This window comes from Ruditapes philippinarum, unplaced genomic scaffold, assembly GCF_026571515.1.
Source record: "Ruditapes philippinarum isolate M1 unplaced genomic scaffold, ASM2657151v2 ctg2204_1_1_1_1, whole genome shotgun sequence".
NCBI classification, from domain to species: domain Eukaryota; kingdom Metazoa; phylum Mollusca; class Bivalvia; order Venerida; family Veneridae; genus Ruditapes; species Ruditapes philippinarum.
This window is the reverse complement of record NW_026860548.1, coordinates 77,383-99,691: the sequence shown is the minus strand read 5'-3', so window position 1 is coordinate 99,691 and position 22,309 is coordinate 77,383. Positions and strand designations below refer to the sequence as shown.

Here is a 22,309-nt window from a genome sequence, read left to right as displayed (position 1 = left end):
CAAATAAGGAAAATCAATGACTCCCAGGACGGGGCCAATTTTGACCACAGAGTATTTACTTGAACAAACTTCGTAGACACTGATTTGATGATGTTTCATGCCAAATATTTAAGCTCTAGCTCTTTTTGTTTTTGAAAAAGAGGTTGTTTTTTTTGGTTGCCATGGCAACCAAAGTTATGCTTTGAATTAAATTCTTTGAACAATTTTTAAAGTTGACTAACAAAGAAACGTTCCTGCGAAGTTTGGATGAGATTGGCTTAGCTGTTTATGAGATGTCCTTTAAAGTAAAAGTTTACGGATGGACGGTGAACAGAAGACTGACGAAAAGCGATCACAAAAGCTCACCTTGTCACTTTGTGACAGGTGAGCTAAAAATAATGTAGACTTGCTGTAAATATTATTCAGTTCAACCTCTAGAACCAAAATAACACTATCATGAATAGGAATATTATCCAGCATATTCTTACGAAACAATTGGAAAACAAGAGCACCACAAAGGAGGGGCAATATATGCCCTTATGTATTTTAGTTTGTGTTTGAAGCTATAAGCTTATTGAAAAACTTTCAAATCCATTCCTGGAACCTACCAGTACTAAGCAATGAGCTCAAGGAAACAAAGGATTGCCTCTGACAGGGTCCACTCAGCCAGCAATCCTTAGATTACTAGTCTGACACTTAATGTATGTAAATAAGTTCACTCAAATAAATAACAGCATTAAAACACTTACAATGGCTTCCCAAATTGGTTCAACAATGAAGTTTAGATCTCTGTTCTTTTCAATGGCCTGAAAGAGAACAAATTTCATTGTCTACTAAAACATAACTAAAATAAGAAACAAAATTAAAGTTTTACATACATATACCAACCGCATCAGTTTTGACACCTTGTTACATCAAGTGTCATACCTAAGAGCATTCAATCAGATAAAACTAGTAACAACAAGCAATTATCATAGTATTGCAAGCAATCCATAAGTCCCCTACCGGTAAGAGCCCAAGCAACATTCTGAAGGGCCATTGGCCATTCACTTATGTTCCTATTTAAATAAATTTGTTGAAAAAGTTCTTTAAAAGTGATCACAGGAAACAGTTTTTATGTACAGACAGACAGACGGACTGAAGGACACTCTAAAGTTATTTTTTAAACATCCCTGTTATCAAAATATAACATTTTTAAAATCCTATCATGATTGAAGAAGTTGGAGTAAAAATTACCAATTTCTCAAAAAAAAGTCTAAGTTCAAAAGGGGCATACTTCTGGCAGTATTGAACACTCACAAATGTTGAGTGATAATAAGAAACATTTATATGAAGTTTGAAGTAGATACATTCAGAAAAAGAAGTTATTAAAAAAAACAATGTTTTTTTCATAAAAAATTTATGTTCAAGGGAGGTAATTCTGATAAATTTTGTGCTAGAATTGTAAACCTTGTCACATATGATGTGGTTGATGACAAGCAACTTATATTTAAAGTTTGAAGAAAATACCTTAAGAAATAAAGTATTTATAGTGAAAAAACTTAAAAACTAGAATCAGAAATCTTGAAATTCAGTCTATTTGTTGCCATAGCAACCAGACTTTTCAACATAGGAAGTTAAGAAAAGGATGTGCATAATTTCCATACTGCCACCTACCCATATGTCAAGTTTCATAAAAATATTTTCAGTACTTTTTGCGTTATCACTGGATCCAGGTTATGTGTAAAATTTGCCATATTTTCAGTCTATTTGTTGCCATAGCAACCAGAATTTTCAACATAGGAAGAAAGGAAAAAGACGTGCATAATCTCCATACTGCCATCTATCCATATATCAAGTTTCATAAAAATATTTTCAGTACTTTTTGCGTTATCACGGGATCCAGGTTATGTGTAAAATTTGCCATATTTTCAGTCTATTTGTTGCTATAGCAACCAGAATTTTCAACATAAGAAGAAAAGAAAAAGACGTGCATAATCTTCATACTGCCATCTATCCATATATCAAGTTTCACTAAAATATTTTCAGTACTTTTTGCGTAATCGCGGGATCCAGTTTTGTGGACGGACGGACTGACGGACGGACAGACAGACAGACGGACGGAGGGTAAACCTAAAGTCCCCTCCGGTAAACCGGTAGGGGACTAATAAACATGTGATCCTGGATAAAAGTGGATAACTGATAAGCAGGGTGGTCTTAATTCTGAATCATATTCTGGTTTTTTTTTTTTTCATTCCATTCTTTTAAAATATAGTCTTTTTAAAAGGGTGGTCTTAATCCTGGGGTGGTTTCTACTGTATTGTATAAACAATAATCCAACTCATACAAGAATGTTTCTCAGTTCTAATGAATATACATGTTTATTTAATTTACTCATGAAATATGGTGCTATATATCAGTCAAATATATGTCATATTTGTAAAAAAATAAATATGAAATATAAATATGTAAGTGGGCGGAGTCAAATTTCATATTCATTTTAGGATTTTGATTAAAAAATCTGACAAATAAAAACAATTTTTTGTTGAATTTTGTTTTGAAAACTATCTACAATGATAGAAAATAGTCTAACTAAGAAAATAAATCCGAACACCAATATCTTGAATGCAGTCATTAACACTGAACAGACATTTAAAGAGTTGTTTATGTGATGTCACAATGAAGTTCCAAACAGGGCATGCAAACACAGGCAAAACAAGACGCATCTATATATTACTGCGCGCTGTACAAATGCATTTGAAAAGCAAGCAAGGGATTCATAACCATTTTTCTTTGATAATGAAATTAAATAAAAAGTTTGTTTTTTTCCTTTTTCGTGAAATATGGTATATATTTTTTACTCAACATGATAGAATGCCTAAGATTTTCGCTCACCTTCCCAGCTCGTGAAAATATGTGGCATTTTATCATGTTTAGTGAAAATATATTCCATATTTCACTCAAACAAAAAAATATCTTTTTAAGATTTGTTGATTGTTTGTTTGTTTGTTTCATTTTACGCCTTTTTCCAACAATATTTCAGTCATATAGGCGGGTAGTTTCCTATCCATCGTTCCTGGAGAGTTACACCAGTACTAGACAACCTTCCTCCGCACTAAACTACCAAAGCATCTCCCGGGGATCGAACCCACGCCAGAGAGGTAACTGGATTAGAAGTCATCGACTCTAACCCCTCGACCACAGAGGCGGTCTAAGATTTGTTGATAATAATAGTTTCATCAATATGGAAAAAGCTTTCTGTAGGACAGCATGCTGCTTGATAGTAAAACTAGAGCCTGCTTAATGTAGAATTAACAGCCTAAGTAATGTAGAAGTTCGAAACAGGCCATAATACTGTTAAAATCTTCATAAGTGTTATGGGCTTTGGACCCTCTATTGTATAATGGTTAAATGTTATATTAGATAAGTATGTGAAGTAACAACTCATTCCATTTAGTAGTTTTGGAGGTTCCAACTTGCACGCAAAACCTTATCCAAAAAGTGATACACACATCAATGTCGAAGCCTGGATGAGCACAATAGCTCTCTTTATTCTTTGAATAGTCCAGGTAAAAATGACAAGTGTGCAAGAAATATTGAGGTAACATTATTTAACTATTCATGTAAAAAGAATAATTGCCTTTTACTGTGAGCCAAAAGTTCATTGTATCATATGGGAGATAACTGGGTCTTTGGTATGAAATATATCATCTATAATGAAAATATAGATAGTAAACAGATATTTTTATCTTTCAGCTATCTCATTTATTATATCTAATTGTGATTACAATATCTTTCAATAGGCCTACACACAGTATAAAGGCTATATGCATGTACATACATAACTGGACTACCAAAAATCACACATATATTATATATTCATAAGCATTGAAAGTGCTATAAAAATAAAGCTTGTGATTATTTCTGAAATACTCTTTTTCTCTTACACATTTTATATATTCAGCATAATTGAAGATTATTCTCCATGCATATAATTATAACAATATAACAATATAATACCTTTGCTTGGTAAGCTTTTAATGTATCAGATGATGTGAGCTGACCTCTTTGTAGTTTAGAGAGAAGTTCAGTAAACTTCAGTTTCAATATGTCTTCTTGTCTCCGCTTAGTCAACTGTGTAAAATAAAAACTAGACATTTTATACTCATGTTAAATTAACACTTGTTTCTGTTGGACTGGATGGTTTTGTTCAGACAGAATGTTGCACTGAGTGGTTTTTTTTTAAATCTAAACCACCTGTATCTTGGCAACAGCAAAGGTCTACATAATTTTGGATCATCCTCATAAAAATCTGAGGATACATGTAAGTATAAACTTTAATTTCAGGTAAAATTCTTACTCCATTTTCCTTAATATATCCTTCCAATTTGTTTAGAGAATCTCTGCATTCTCTTTGTTTATTTCTAATCTTTTCCCTGATATTCCTATTTTTCCAGCATGTATGGATGATCCACAAACCAGAAAATGACACAAGCACGGTAACTACAGCTTTCTGTAATGAGGCACTGTCTTCTATCAGATTATACATCTTATATCTAAAATAAAATAATAAATACAAAATAATGTAGTGATGTCATCCGCAGAAACAACAAATACGCACTTAAAATGTATCTGTGCACAATACAAGTTTGTTGCTTATGAACCCACCGACTAAATTGTCTCATATCACCAGGAGTCATTATACAGTGATTTTCATACTTATATAACAGACTCCGAAAAAAGGGCCTCTTCCCAATTGAAATTTTCTTTAAAATCATGCAGTATCCCAAAAATCTGAACTTAAACCTGCTTTTTTCTTCCCAAATTAGCAGTTTTAGCGATTTTTCCCAAAATCAAAATCTCAATGAAGCGAGAAAAATCACTGTTATGTAGCTCTCCATTTGTTACAACTCAAACCTATCACTCGACACTTATTGTTTGATTGTGGGCAAAATATTATTAAGATATTCTTTATCATTTATTCATTCAAATAATAGCATCATCATGATAAAATTTGATGTTGGAAAAAACAAAATCATGCACAAATATAAAATTAACTAGAACTGCCACTATCATGGCGTGAATACCCCCGCATACCATTTTGCATAATGCCATTTTGTCAAAATCAACAGTGGCCATTTAGAGCTCAAGAACAACCTCCCTGCCAAATCTGAGGTTACTAAGCCAGTGCATTGCTAAGTTATGTATTCTACATGCTTCAAATGTGAAAATGTCAAAATCAATACATTGCGGACAGGACATTCTTTAGCAATTGAGAAGAAAAGTGTTTTTTTTGTCAAGCTCCCTGTGACCTTGACCTTTGACCCAGTGACCTCAAAATAAATAGGGGTCACCTGATAGTCATGATCAACATCCATGCCAAATATGAAGACTGTAGGTCAAAGGAATCGTAAGTTAATGGGTGGACAAACTTTTTGAAGTCAAAGTCCCTATGACCTTGACCTTTGATCCAGTGACCTCAAAATCAAAAGGGGTCATCTACTAATCATGATCAACATCCATGCCAAATATGAAGACTGTGGGTCAAAGGAATCTTAAGTTATTGGGCAGACAAACTTTTTGAAGTCAAAGTCCCTGTGACCTTGACCTTTGACCTGGTGACCTCAAAATCAATAGGGGTCATCTACTAATCATGACTAACCTCCATTCCAAATATGAAGAGTGTGGGTCAAAGGAATCTTATGTTATTGGGCGGACAAGCTTTTTGAAGTCAAGGCCCCTGTGACCTTGACCTTTGAGCTGGTGACCTCAAAGTCAATAGGTGTCATCTACTAATCATGACTAACCTCCATGCCAAATATGAAGACTGTGGGTCAAAGGAATCTTAAGTTATTGGGCGGACAACCTTTTTGAAGTCAAGGCCCCTATGACCTTGACCTTTGACCTGGTGACCCCAAAGTCAATAGGGGTCATCTACTTATCATGACTAGCCTCCATGCCAAATATGAAGACTGTGGGTCAAAGGAATCTCAAGTTAAAGGGCGGACAAGCTTTTTGAAGTCAAGGCCCCTGTGACCTTGACCTTTGACCTGGTGACCTCAAAATCAATAGGGGTCATCTACTAATCATGACTAACCTCAATGCCAAATATGAAGGGTCAAAGGAATCTAAGTTATTGGGCGGACAAGAAAAACCGATGGACGGCCAGACAGCCGGACGGATGGACGGACAAGCTGATTCCAGTATACCCCCCTTACAACTTTGTTGTGCGGGGGTATAATAATTTTCATTGTTTACCTTAGCTACCTATTCCTAGATTTGCAAGCATGTAAATCACAAATCTTTCCTGCGACAAAGATTCTACCAAATTTTTTTTCATTTAAGAATTATGTTTAGATGAATAAAATCTGAAACTAAGATGCATGTATAATTCAATGTATACACATATTCAGTTTAGATTTTGTAAAAAAAAATGCCACAAGTATTTCAGCCATGCTACACACAGAAGCGTATTAATTTTGTCTTTTTCAAGTGCCTCAGTATAAGAGGATGTTTAAATGTAATTCATCTGATGTGAACCAGCTAAAATTTTGCACCATCTTCAACATGGCCAGAAAAACATTTGTGCCACTTGAAAACTTTTCTTTGCGTAACTATAATAATATTATATATGTTGAACATGGAATGTTTACAAACAAATATAGTAAGTAAAATGAACTGTTGACAAAATGTTTATAAGTGCTGTTTTCCTGACATGATATGGATGTTTTCCAATAATATGTATATTACAAACCAATGAAAACTGGTTACACAAGAATCAAACTTTCAAATGACATAAAATCTAAGCAAGACATTTTCATTCTTTACATCAAGTTAATGTGCATTTTTGACAAGATCCATGTTTATCAGGCACTTTGATATATTATCATTCTGATTTCAATGTGTGTCCTTTTTTATGACCTGCACAACTGTGGAGTTACCATGGTTATAAATGGTGGATAGTACTGAACATTATTTAATCAAAGATCTTTTATCTTTTACAATTAAATAAATCAAATATTCAACTTAACACATGTTTACATTTAATAACGACAGCATGAAAATAAATTCTCAGACTTACAGACAAATCGCAGGTAATTCTGGATCATAATAGTTATCACAGTTGCCAGTAATCATTATGTACATTGTATGTTATGATGACTTTCAATGATGTTTCATAAAAGCTGCATGCCTCCTGATGTATACATGTACAATCCACAGAAATTAATTACCTCCCAAACAAGTTCAAAATATGAAAAAATAGCCCTTATTGTGTTTGTCAAATATGGTGTATATGTTAGTAGAAATCTGGCGAAATAGTGTATAGATTACTTTCTTTGTTCAAATTACTTTTAAATATATTTTCAAAATTTTCATGAAAGTATGCAACTAAGGTCTTGTAAGTAAAATTCAGGTTATCAATTAATTTTTCAGTTGATTGTTGTTGCTAATACAAATCAAGCTGTATTATTTTCAAATATCTTATTTTAAATTATTTGATCGTTGTTCTTTTATATGTCACTTATCATGACCCTTGATTGAAAATGAAAGGTATTTTGAAAGAAAATTTAAGGTTTTTTTTTCAATTCAATTCTTTTAATTGTTCTGTGTTGTTTTGTATAGTTCAAACTCCTCCTTATCTATGGGCTAAATTGAATATGTCTTTTTTCTTTAAGGGACAAATTTAACTAGTTTGTGCATGCATTATTATTTAAACATTGTAAATGAAATGATCAAGTAATTTAAAAAAAACAGCAAAAATTTAAAAAATAACAAGTCATCTTTTCGGTATCTTCTGTTCACCATGGATATATATGACTTTTACAGAACATGCAACAAATATAACTTGTAAATTTTTTATTTATTTGCTGAATATAAGGCCATCCTTAAAAAAATGTTTGTTTGCAGTAACCCGACCCAGAATTTTCAAGGTGGGTAGGTACATGTAGGTCGATTTTTTTTTTTTTTTTGAACTGTACTCCCAAATAAACATTGAATGTCAAAATGCTGGACAATATATGCCTTGATAATCTGGTAACAATTAATAAATTGATAACTGAATACTAATTTAATAAGACCTACATTTAATTTCTTCCATTAACCTTTAAAAGAACGAAAACAAAGCACAAGGCATAATTTTCTGATTCAAAAAAAAAAATTTAACCAGACCATGACAAAATTTTTTGAGTAGGGGCAAATTTTGTGAGTCGGTCGCGTTACTGCAAACGAACATTTTTTTAAGGATGGCCTAACAGTGATTTTTTTGGGCCCCATTCCCCCCTCAAAATAGTATGTATTTTTCCCTCCTCAAAGCCGAAATTTCCCCTATACAGTAGCCCAAATTCGCCTGCAAACTAACTGCCAAAATATGTTTTATTTTATAACAGTAAGACTAAGACTTCCTGTTCAGCAAAGTTGTTTTCAAATTGTTCCTCGGGTAGGTAAGGGGAGCTACTCCCGCTCCCAACAAGTTTAACATTCGACGCGTCAATAATTAAGATCTGCATATTAAAGAAAAAGCAATGTATTTTAACCTTGTGTTGCAAAAGTTGCCCCCCTTTTTCTACCGAAAAGAAAAACAATATAAAGTAAATAAATTCCCTCCTATTGCATTTCCCCCCCCCCCCCTCCCAAGGGCACCGGCCCCCTTCCCCCAAAAGTGAAAAAACACTGTGATGGCAGATGCATGATACAAAGTACATTGTATATTTGTATGCAAAGTTGTATTTATGATTTAATAATAAATAGTTTAAGTTAGATCGTCGATCATTATTATTGAAAAGTGCCGTATGACCAGACAATACAGTGTGTCCTGGCTCATGTACTGCTAGAAAATTGGGCTAGCTGTACAGTTAGTCTCAATATTTCAACGGCATGACAGACCAATTTTATAATCTGAAATTTCATAAATGTCTGTCTTATCTATGAAGTATAGATGGATACCGAAAATAAGCTATTTTCGCGAAAATAAGATCGCGCTACGAAAATAAGATTTATTTTTGAAATAGTGCATTTATCTGTTTAAATATTTATGTAAGTTATATATTTATGCATTCTTTGGATGATTTTATAGAGCAAATTAAAATTTCAGAACCAAAAAAATATCTAAAAAAGTGCAGTTTGAGCCGAAAATACATACGTACGAAAATAGCTCAAATCGCCGTGTGAGCGAAAATAATTTCGGGTCTACGAAAATAAGATTTATTTTTAATATAATGTATTAAAAATGCTTTTTTGTTGTTATTAAATGATTTGTATGAATGAAATTATAAAGAATGAAATGTTTTGTAATGAAATATTAAACGTTTGTTCGGTAAATATGGTAAATATCCCAAATAGTATAGAAAGAAGGCATACGAAAATAACCCAAGATGGCGACTACGAAAATAAGATCATAACTTATAAAATAAAATTGTATTAATTGCAAAAGTAAATCTTCTCTTATAAAACAAATAAAGGTAGTGGAGTGAAAAAGCATCAAAATAAAAGCAAGAATTAGCTAGTGCGAAAAAAAAACAACAGAAACAACTACTACAAGAATAAGTATATAGAATATGTTCGAAAATAAAATCTAGGCTATAGTGTACTCTACGAAAATAAGATCTGTAAGTATGAAAATTATGTACATACGAAAATAAGGTTATACGAAAATAAGACCTCTTAGTAAATAATACCTGTATGAAAATAATATATGTATGAAAATACTTATACTTGCACGAAAATAAGATCCAATTGAAAATCATGATGATCTATACAAAAATAAGATCTGTAAAACCAATTAAAACCTGTATGAATTGATATTTGTAAGAAAACAAGATCTAATTGAAAATATGATTTTTGCCAAAATAAGAAAAATATACGAAAATGAGCTATGTTAAAAAATACCTGCATGAAAATACTATATGTACGAAAATTAGATCCTATTGAAAATGTGATCTATACGAAAATAAGATCTGTAAAAAAATTACTGTATGAATTGATATATCTGCACGAAAATAAGATCTCTGCAAACATAAAATCTGTAGGAAAATGATTTTTTCAAGTAAGATTTTTACAAATATTTTTATATGGTCTGTGAATATGAAATACGAAAATGATACAAATGTATTTGTATGAACACAATATCTGTCTCAGAATGATACGAAAAAAAGATCAAAATCTGTAAACAATAATTAAGATGTCTAGCTATATGAAAATAAAATATCAATATGGAAATGATCTATACCAAAATAAAAGATAATTTGAAATACCTGTAATATAAAAATAATATCTACATTTAGTAAAAGATCAGTATATAACTTTATTGCTTTAGTGCTTTAATAAGGTAATGCACGGACAAGACCTTTCTATTTGAGAGAAGGAAAAAAATATACAACGTGCACATGGATGTCGGCAGCAATCAACGCGCTAATACGATGATCGGATAACTGGATTTTCGCACTTATCGTAATTGACACACACTTATTAAAGCCCATCATTAAAGGTGTTTATCATAGTCACCAATCATATCAAAAATATAGATATCTTATTTTTTACAGATTTTGTTATCATACAGATATATTTTTACACAGATCTTATTTTCGGTAAAGATTTTATTTTATAAAGACAGTCATTTTCATATAGAGTTGTTTTTCATATCATTCTGATCCAGATATTATTATCATATAAATATTATTTTCGTATAAATCTTATTCATATACAGACATTATTTTCGTACAGATCTTATTTTCGTACAGATCTTATTTTCGTATAAATCTTATTCGAAAACAGACATTATGTTCATACAGATCTTATTTTCGCTTAGCACGGCAATTTGATCTATTTTCGTGAGAGTATTTTCGGCTCAAACTTCACTTATTAATTTTTTTTTTGTTCTGAAATTTTAATTTGCTGTAAAATCATTCAATGAATTAATGCATAAGTATATTACTTACATAATTATTCAAACAGATAAATGCACTATTTCAAATATAAATCTTATTTTCGTAGCCGCGATCTTATTTTCGCGAAAATAGCTTATTTTCGGTATCCATCTATACCCACCATCGTTTATATAAAAAGCCCTAAAGATCACCATTTGGGCTAGCTGTACACCTAGTCACTTCCATGATTTTTCGAAGTATTATAATTATCATTTTAACTATATAAATAAATTATTTATAATATCAAGAAAAAAACAAATTCACAAAGACAATAACTCTGTAAAATACGACATAATTAAGGGTCTAAACGTCCGTGGCCGAAGTGAGTCAAGTTTTAAAATATAATTTATAATTTTGTTTATTTTGTGCCGGATTATATTGAAGCATTATTATAATTTGAATTAAAGGTTTACAGAAATGCAATACTCAGTAGTTGGATTATACCTTTCATATGTTATGATCTAGGTTCTATGAGTTGTTGATGCATTGAGCCGGGAGATCGGGTTACCCAAAGATCGCGCCGAAAATCTGACAGGGCTGAGTTAAGACAATCGCAACTTTTCGGCCCTTGTTTATCAACTATAGAAACTGAAAGTAAAAAAAAACAAACCTGTTGACATATAATCGGATTTGTTTAAAACTGCACATCAGTGGACATATTTAAATTACAAATTGTTGTTAGACATATTAGACTACAAATTGTTGTTAGACATACTTCAAATCATAAGAATACCGAAACAGACATTATTTTTCTTTTGGATGTCAATTAAATTTTGAAACCACGTGGCATTGTTCAATCGGAACTGCATCGGCTGTTATTGGAGAGAATTACAGTCAATCCGGCCCCAAGTTAACCCGGCCCCAAGTCAACCCGGCCTCAAAATTGGTCAACCCGGCCCCAAAATTGGTCAATCCGGCCCTACAGTATTTTGATTTGGTCAATGCGGCCCCATAATTGGTCAGTGCGGCCCCAAAATCGGTCATTCCGGCCCCAAAATATGTATTTTTCAAAGAAAACTATTCAGGTCATTTTGTTGTGCGATGGAATAAAATTATTAACTATAGAACAATAGTAAAAAAACGCGAACTGGCATAAAAGTGTCGGTAAATTTAATTGCGCCGATTAAGACTTTAATACGCAATAGTGATAATGAATAATTATATAACATCAATACAACAATTATATGTAACTCAACATTATTTCAGATGTGATAATCAAACAGTTTAATGCAATCAATTAACAAAAATGTGAAAACAAATCCTTTAAATTCGATTTAAATTAAAGATGGTTTCATAAGTGTTAATGCGATAATTAGAAAGAAATACATAGAATTTCGAGTTAAAAAGTTTGTATAAATTAAGTTTACAATAATTATTTTTTCAGTTCATTTGAATGTTTTTATTGAATACGATCATCAGTATAATTAATATTTGTTTCGTATTTTATTAACTTATTTTCAAAGAATATTTACCGTGTAAAAAGTATTGGAATATCAATAAGTGTTTGAAAAATTGATAGGGTTTTGTGTTAAATCATTTTATGTTATTATGACTGATAACTGTATTGATTGTGGATATATTGAGCGTGACAGACAGGAGGCAGTGACCTGCGATACCTGTGGTAGATGGCAGCATCTCTATAATCAATCTTACTTAAAAACTGTTAAAGGAAACACTTTAGTGTGCTTTTGGTCATTTCATATTTTTAACATACAATAACATACAATAACATAGTTACTGTAATGATTTTAACACATTAAGGTTTCTTTTCCATGATTTGTCAATAAAAAAGTTTAGTTTTTTCTTAATACTTCTATCGTAGAGAGGTTAAGGTTGAAGACAGACGTCACCTTATTTTCGCGACGGTAAAAACAGTAAACTATGCATGTACTGTTGCTTGTTTGTTAATATTGGTAGTTTTTATATAAAATAAATAATAAAAGATATCATCGATAAACTTTTGTTTTTGTTGTTAATTTTTGTTTATTTCTTGATAATTGTTTATATTTTAAAGCAAAAAAGAATGGGGCCGCGTTGACTGGAAATAACATTGGTTTGGGGCCGGGTTGACCAATCTGGGGCCGGGTTGACTTGAGGCCGGGTTGACTTGGGGCCATATGTGAAAAAATACCGTTTAATAAAGTACTTGATGGTCATATAGGCCTATGTATAAGTATATATCGATCTATAAATCCACGGACGCTGGGGGTCAGATCCTGCCCCCAACGTGTTACGCCCCTGTAAACACTCTACCAAAACTATTTTAATATTTAAACACGAATGGGACATATATTACAACGATAAAAATGGTTTTCAAACAATTTTTACATATATGAAAAAATACCGTATACCATCAAGTACTTTATTATACGGTATTTTTTCACATTATGTAAAAATTGTTTGAAAACCATTTTTATCGTTGTAATATATGTCCCATTCGTGTTCAAATATTAAAATAGTTTTGGTAGAGTCTTAACAGGGGCGTATCACGTTGGGAGTGGGGGGGGGCAGGATCTGACCCCAAGCGTCTGTGTATAAATCGATTACCAGTGTGTCCGTTTGACCCTTGAAATGACTGTTTGACCCTTCAAATTCCCAAAAGGCATGATTTGACAGTCTGGAATTTAACTGGAGGGTCAAATTTTGTTAACATCATCGGGATTTGGCCTTGTTGTTGGTAAAACTTAGTCAAAATGACCCTCGGGTTTTCATGGCTAGTGAACACCCTGTATAATTGAAGCACTTTTTAATAATTCCTGTTTTTTTTTTAATTTTAAAATCGTAGTAAAATGTATAGTCAAAATATATTGACGTGCCAAAGCTTGATTCTGAGATATTTTCGTTCTGGGACAGAATTCCGCTTTAAAAAGTAGAAGCGAGATATTGCCCAGACACGAAAATAGCACAATATCTCGTCTCGCAGTACAATTACATGAATTAGTTGGACTATAAAATGTACAGACCAGCTTAATCATTTGTGACAAACATTTAAATAAGTAGGGGGCCTACACTGGGATGTTCTCAGGAATTACGGACATTTCGGACCACGGACGTTTCGGACCAGACACTTCGGACCAGATTTTTTGGTCATTTCGGACCAGATTTTGGGACATTTCGGACCATGTGATGGTCATTTCGGACCATGATGGAGACACTTCGGACCAGCACATATATTCCTTTTTATATGTAATTATTTGTTATTTCAGGATGTATTTAATATATTTTCTAATAATAAATGCAACAAATATTTGACATTGTTATATTTTATGATATTCAAAATGCATGCAGTATAATGACCTGTCCGACGAGATTTTCACATTTTCTGACAAGCTTATATTACCAATTGACAATTTTTTAATATTGAATTGAAAAAAACAAAACAATAATAGAATACCTTTAGAACTATATTGGTAAGCGTAGGATATATTTATGCGAATGTCCTTCATACAAAATATAGAGATAATGATACTCTATGTTTAATTTATCTAAAAGAATTGAAATTGATATACGTACCTGTTTCATCAACTATTTGATAATATGTTCAATAAGTACACACACATACGTGTACACGCAGAATATACCTATTTAAAGTCAATTTTAACCAAATCAAATCGTGTTCTAGCAGGTATTAAAGAACAACGACATCCTTGTCAATGCAGTTTTTCACACGTTTCAATTGCTGAATAGAACTCGTTTAAGTTACGTTTCACTCAATTAAAGAAGCATATGTATGCAATTTTCACCTAATTTGACAACAAATATTTAAATTGATTGGATTTGATGCGATTAAATTACAGTTTTAATTAACAATAAACAAACTAATATTATAATTGTAAAAAAAATTGATGTCCAGACTGCAATATAAAAATGTCTTTTTGTATATACTTTATAATATTTTTTTTTGCAAACGTGTCATTAAAACGTTGTTTGTTTGTGTTTTTTTAAATTTTCTTCATTTATAGTCCAAAATATATTTAATCTAAATCGGGATAGGTGTAAAATCGTTCGATGGTGTCTCATATATTCTAAAGTTACACTTTAGTTTATAGAATAATTGATGCATAACATATAAAAAATATCTATTCTGGTCCGAAACGTCCAAAATAATGGTCCAAAGTGTCTAACACATGATCCCAAATGTCCAACACATGGTCCGAAATGTCCAAAACAATGGTCCGAAGTGTCTGACGCATGATCCGAAATGTCCAACACATGGTCCGAAATGTCCAAAAATCTGGTCCGAAATGTCCCTAAATATGGTCCGAAGTGTCCCAAAATCTGGTCCGAAATGTCTGGTCCGAAACGTCCATGGTCCGAAATGTCCTATTACCAAAAACAGCGTGCCGAGCGCTGAAAATGGGGCAAACGGTATAGTTCATTAAAGGCACATATAAAGAAAAGCAAACAATTCCTAGCAAAATTAAATCATTTTATTTATTGAAATATGCATAAATTTGCAGAAAAAGTCTGTATAAAGTTCAGCAATCAATGTTAAGGTGCTCCTTAAGGCCAAACTCCTCGCAGCGGTTACTTCCCCTGATCTGTACAGTAACCACTGCCACCACAAGTAAATTCGGCCGAATATAGCCGGATATATTTTTTTCACTTTTAATTTTAAAATATAATACTTTATATCATTTTAGATTTCTTTCGTTAAATAGTTATGCTTAATGTACAAGAAAGTAAAAAAATATACGTATAAAAATTATTTTGTAAACATAACGAAAGATATTTTCACTGTGACACCGTATGCATAGTAAACAATGGTAGAATATAAACAGTTATTGAACGATTGCACAAAAAGATTTGATCCGGCACTTGTTTTAAAGTGATAACAAATTGTGTTTCTTGAACATATTTTGTCTGGTAAGGGTGTAATTATAAATCTGCCAGTTTGATATGGGATCCCTGGCGTTCTGAAACTGGCCGCCATGTTTTTGTCACATGATACAACTATCATCACGTGATTTCAGTGGTGGCAGTGGTTAAAGTAGCAAAGCGTGACGTAACCGCTGTGAGGAGTTTGCCTTAAGGCAGCACACCACACTAAATGAAGCCGCAGCTTCGAATGGCCAGGAGGATTTCATGGATATAGTGACTACTGTGGATTTAAATGACTGGTTGTCTTTAAAATGCATTTTCAGCATGAAATTTGTTTTTGTGACATGTAATACGATCATTGGCAAATTCGAAAACATGGTTAGAAATCACATGCTGATAATAATTGATGTCAAGGTCGCCATTGTTTGTAAACATTGCTTTTAAACAGCATGCTCGGTGAAAACAAGTAATTTTACAGGGGGGTACAAACTTTCAGCAATAGCAAAAAATCTACAAGGCCAAGCACCTATTTCTTTGTGATATTTTGCATGCATAGGGAGTTGCTAAAGCAGTGACAGAGTTTTTGTAGACCGTATATTTGCAGGTATTTTTTGCCGGAGGGACGAAAAATGTTGTTTTGGGTCTCGGACCACTATAGATTTTTGGCTTTTACGGAATGAATTGGATTTTTTTTAACTGCCTGACTGTTGTACATGGGATGATTTCATTACAGATTTGCAATGGTATGACATATATGTTCTTAACAAAATGTGTTTTCTTTTTCCAGGTTGTGTAGTTTGGGATCAGATTTATCAGACATATTGCTTGTAGGACATTGACGGCAGAAACTTGAAATTTAGTGTGGAGTGCTACCTATGTGAAAAAATACCGTATAATAAAGTACTTGATGGTCATATAGGTATAAGTATATATCGATCTATAAATCCACGGACGCTGGGGGTCAGATCCTGCCTCCAACGTGTTACGCCCCTGTAAACACTCTACCAAAACTATTTTAATATTTAAACACGAATGGGACATATATTACAACGATAAAAATGGTTTTCAAACAATTTTTACATATATGAAAAAATACCGTATACCATCAAGTACTTTATTATACGGTACTTTTTCACATATGTAAAAATTGTTTGAAAACCATTTTTATCGTTGTAATATATGTCCCATTCGTGTTCAAATATTAAAATAGTTTTGGTAGAGTCTTAACAGGGGCGTATCACGTTGGGAGTGGGGGGGGGGGCAGGATCTGACCCCAAGCGTCTGTGTATAAATCGATTACCAGTGTGTCCGTTTGACCCTTGAAATGACTGTTTGACCCTTCAAATTCCCAAAAGGCATGATTTGACAGTCTGGAATTTAACTGGAGGGTCAAATTTTGTTAACATCATCGGGATTTGGCCTTGTTGTTGGTAAAACTTAGTCAAAATGACCCTCGGGTTTTCATGGCTAGTGAACACCCTGTATAATTGAAGCACTTTTTAATAATTCCTGTTTTTTTTTTTAATTTTAAAATCGTAGTAAAATGTATAGTCAAAATATATTGACGTGCCAAAGCTTGATTCTGAGATATTTTCGTTCTGGGACAGAATTCCGCTTTAAAAAGTAGAAGCGAGATATTGCCCAGACACGAAAATAGCACAATATCTCGTCGCGCAGTACAATTACATGAATTAGTTGGACTATAAAATGTACAGACCAGCTTAATCATTTGTGACAAACATTTAAATAAGTAGGGGGCCTACACTGGGATGTTCTCAGCAGCTTAACTTAAATTTTGTAGCGTGGATGCTCCTCGTTTTTCGTTAGTGTTAAACTGAAAATCTATAGTAACTGCAAAAAATCGCTGTCGCTAATTGACCAATTAAAGTTTAAGATTGGTTAAAAATAATCCATTTCAATACAGTATTGATTATAAATTCAGAATTAGATAAGAAGTTCGAGAAAGAGACCCTTATTTTCCATGATTTTCTTTTAATGCTGCCGTCGCCGAAATGCAACGATCTTAAGATGTGTTATAATCTTTTAAATTTGTACTCAAAACAATATCAAAAGACTATATTTAGAATAAAATTGATAAATTAGACTCCTTCGATGATACATTTTAACACAAACCGTTTTATTGTCAATAATTGAAATGTCGCGTTTAAAATGCTATATGCCTCCGTAACGGGCGTATACTTTTAAATATACATTATACCAATCAAATAAAATTTTGAAATATTGTTTTGTATTTCTATAAATAAAAAACACAAAAATGAGATGTCGTTTGCACAAAAATTTGATAACTTTGACCCGTAGAACTCAAATTTCACTATGTTTCCATAACGACTATTTTCCGTAACAAAACTGTTTTTGATTTGATAACGATATTTTCACAATTATGTTACTTATATGAGCAATTTTACCGATAAAAATCGATTGCAACCTTTATTTTCAGCAAACCACAGAGTCAAAAGTAGCAAGTGGTGCTATTTATTTTTTTTACCTATTTAAAACATTTGTTACAGAACATAGTTACTCATTGTGAGATCATAATCTGATGTCATATATGTACTTTATCCATATAGTTATTTAACAATTTGAAATGAATGATTGGTTTCAAACATGGAACACATATTTCGATGAAAAAGAAGTGCACAGTTATCAAATAGTCAAAGGCAATTTGTTACGGAAGCATAGTCTTCTATCATCTTTTTTCAGCACCATAATACATATATTCAGTTTGTTTATAATCAAAGCACTGAATGTACTGATGGGGAGGCTATGAAAAGAATGTTTCAGACTTATAGTTTCTTTTCTTTTTGCTTACAATGTGCTGTAATTTCAATTATTACCAAAATAAGAAAATATGCACATTGTGTCATTTATCCTTACTGTTGTGTTCAACCATTCATATATATGGTTGATATGGTTGACTATTCATTTTGTTAATATCCCAGAACATTTCATTGAGGTCTACATTCGGACTGCTAATCCTGCAAATTTTAAAATACCTAAACTGTCAATAATAAATGGCATACCAGAAAGTATGACGACTGTTCATTATAAGATAACAATAACATTTTAGAACTGACTGTTCCTTATCAAAATATTCTAGGACTGTTCATCATAAATACTTTATGTCATTTTATTATCATTGAATGATAATAACAACTGCAAGTTATGCAACATTTTTATCGAACATAAAAATTATACATATTTACATGTACCATAATTGAGATCAATAAGATACTGTCTTGTGATGAGTATTAATATTCATTCTCTACGGACAGAAAGTTGTATTCTCCCGAAGCAAATCTCGAATAAAATCACGTTTCAGAAAATTATTTCCATTTCATTACTCGTCGCTGACTTTGACGGCTTCGGCTATTTATTAAAACTAAATATTTCTTGAAAAAATACATATCTGCAAAGCTTATTCAAAATTGAATCAACCTAAGTGAAAATTGATCAGGAAGTTATATCTTTTTTTTTACCAACTTATGGTAGTTAATAAATAGATTCTACATGTATTTTTAAACCTCACTAGCTTGAAATATAACAGCGGAAAATCTATTGTTAACAGGGTGTGCGGTTATTACGTAGGGTTTTCCCTGTCGACCATTTCCCGCAAATAGATGAGAACATCGAAGCCTCAGTGCTATATATATATGAATGGTGTTATAAATAGCGTGTTTTGGAAGTTTTTGTTGAAACTTCTCCAAATCCCTCCAGATCGAGGCGTGCACGTCGAGGAGAAGGCACACGGCAGGTCAAAGTCAAGTCATCTCAAGTACCAGTGGTGATTGGTTGACCTGTCGTGACTTTCTCTGGAGGTTTGGCGCTAATGAATGCCGTTTTAGTTGTCGTCAGTCAGGAAGTTGATGCCTTGACAGTATTGTCGTCTCCTTTACCTGCAACGAACGAAGAATGGGCTACCAGAAAGATTCGGCTTGAAAAAGACGTCCCCGATGATTTAATCTCGGACATATGGTTATTCCGGCCCCGAGTATAAATAAACTTAAAACACACACACTTTTGTTGAAAACAAAACATAAAAACAACAACATTTTTTCTGCAGTATTTTTTCAAGTGTTGTAAAATGATTCATTTGATTGAAAACTGATCTTTGCGTCTTTCTCTGAAATAAATATTTCCTTGTTAAAACATATTTGACCACAAATTTCTGTCATTTAACTGTTCACTTTAAGGGTGTCTCCTAGTGTGTACTAATAAGTTAGTTTTCCTTAGTTATCACGCAAGCACGATCCATGTCTCTGATGAAAGCGACAATTTACCATTATTTGTCTTTAAAAAATAATAAGGACTATTAATGGTTTATATCAACAAAAGAACATGCATGATATTGAGACTACGGTGTTGCAACGTTGTAGTTAATGACCCGTCATAAACAGTTGGTCGCTGCGTAGTAATTGGAAAATTTTTATCAAAAATAATAAAGAATATTTGCCACCTAATTAAAGCATTTACTTATAAATTTTCATTACTAGTATGCTTTTTGTTAAAAAATTATTGATAAAGTTATTATGTAGAAGGGTTTTCATAACAGAACTATTTATTACAGACGTACGTATGCCTAAACCGTATGCGGCAGTATGACGTCACGGAGTAGTGATTTTGAAAAATATCAAGAAATTTTCAGATAATTATTATCTTTACAAATTGCAGATAAGAAATTAAAGAATGAAAATATTTTCATATTGTAAATGTCTGTGATGAGTGATGAGTCAGCTTAGAAAAAATCAAACTACTATTTTTTGACCTGATTACCGCGGCAGTAAGATTTGACGGACGGTTATTAACATTGGGTCGGCAAAGCCTCCCCAAAAACTGTTCCAGTGAGTTTTTTCATTATAAAGATATATGAAAATGGTGTCCAATATTAACTGGAAGTCTAACATGATTTGTTATTGTGATGTATGGTTGCAACTTTCCGTTACGGAACATATCAAATTTGTATCGGAACATAGCTATGTTTGAATATGATTTTTATGCCCCCACTTCGAAGAAGAGGGGGTATATTGCTTTGCACTTGTCGGTCCGTTCGGTCCGTCGGTCTGTAGACCAAATGGTTTCCGAGTGATAACTAAAAAATCCTTAGGCATAGGAACTTCAAACTTGATATGGTGATTGGTCATGACCAGCAGATGACCCCTATTGATTTTGGGGTCAAGAGGTCAAAGGTCAAGGTCACATTGACCTTGTAGGTAAAAACGGTTTCCGATCAATAACTAAAGAACCCTCAGGCCTAGGAACTTCAAACTTGGTATGATGATTGGTCATGAGCACTAGATGACCCCTATTGATTTAAGGATCAAGGGGTAAAAGGTCAAGGTCACATTTACCTTGTATGTTAAAACGGTTTCCGATCAATAACTAAAGAATGCTTAGGCATTGGATCTTCAAACTTGATATTGTGATTGGTCATGACCAGCAGATGACCCCTATTTATTTTGGGGTCAAGGGGTCAAAGGTCAAGGTCACATTGACCTTGTAGGTAAAAACGGTTTCCAATCAATAACTAAAGAACCCTCAGGCAGGAACTTCAAACTTGGTATGATGATTGGTCATGACCAGTGGATGACCTCTATTGATTAAGGGGTGAAAGGTCAAGGTCACATTGACCTTGTAGGTAAAAACGGTTTAGATCAATAACTAAGAACCCTTAGGCCTACAGATTTCAAACTTGGTAAGATGATTGGTCATGACCAACAGATGACCCCTATTGATATTGAGGTCAAGGCGTCAAAGGTCAAGGTCACATTGACCTTGTAGGTAAAAACGGTTTCTGATCAATAACTCAAGAACGCTTAGGCCTAGGAATTTCAAACTTGGTATTATGATTGGTCATGACCAGCATATGACCCCTATTGATTTTGGGGTCAAAGGTCAAGGTCACATTGACCTTTTAGGTAAAAACGGTTTCCAATCAATAACTAAAAAAGAATTAGGCCTAGGTACTTCAAACTTGGTATGATGATTGGTCATGATCAGCAGATGACCCCTATTGATTTTTGGGTTAAGGGGTCAAAGTTCAAGGTCACATTGACCTGGTAGATAAAAACGGTTTCCGATCAATAACTAAAGAACCCTTAGGCCTAGGAACTTCAAGCTTGGTATGATGATTGGTCATGACCAGTAGATGACCCCTATTGATTTTGGGGTCAAAGGGTCAATGTCATAGCGACCTTGTACTTAATGACCGTTTCTGACTCAATAACTCAACAACTCAAGTTGCCTTGGTTGATATTTTTATGTGCTTTTGGTATACACATTTGAAGGTTTTATGTAATATAACAACTTGGCTGTCATTAATGAGGCCTATGTGATTCATAAAATTTATGTATATATCATTTGGTAAGATTTTAATAACTTTAATTGCTGCATACAACCTTTGGGGTCATAATAATTATTACCTTGTGACTAGTCACGACCAGTAGATACTAGATAACCCTTATATTAATTGCTTGTTCACTGGGTCAGAAGTCATGCATAATAACCTGATCACATGACAAACTGGCTGCCGATAGGGGGCATACATGTTTTACAAACATATCTTGTTTATGATTTTTTTTACTATTTATAAA

General features: G+C 32.9%; 1 protein-coding gene across 5 annotated transcripts in view; it reads right to left on the bottom strand.

Annotated features, from left to right (window-relative positions):
* Window positions 1-22,309, bottom strand: part of LOC132760554 (fatty-acid amide hydrolase 1-like) — a 74,003-nt gene that overhangs the window by 35,607 nt on the left and 16,087 nt on the right. For 2 of the 5 annotated variants that reach the window (XM_060752549.1, XM_060752550.1), the window contains exons 2-5: window positions 11,325-11,468; window positions 4,319-4,514; window positions 3,979-4,092; window positions 729-785 (exon numbers count right to left, since the gene is read on the bottom strand). In XM_060752549.1, the coding sequence (XP_060608532.1) occupies window positions 729-785; window positions 3,979-4,092; window positions 4,319-4,507 (360 nt within the window). In that variant the 5' untranslated portion in view covers window positions 4,508-4,514; window positions 11,325-11,468. Of the gene's footprint in view, window positions 1-728; window positions 786-3,978; window positions 4,093-4,318; window positions 4,515-11,324; window positions 11,469-11,490; window positions 11,704-22,309 lie in introns of those variants that run through there. The other 3 variants (XM_060752548.1, XM_060752547.1, XM_060752551.1) reach the window with 3 other exon arrangements.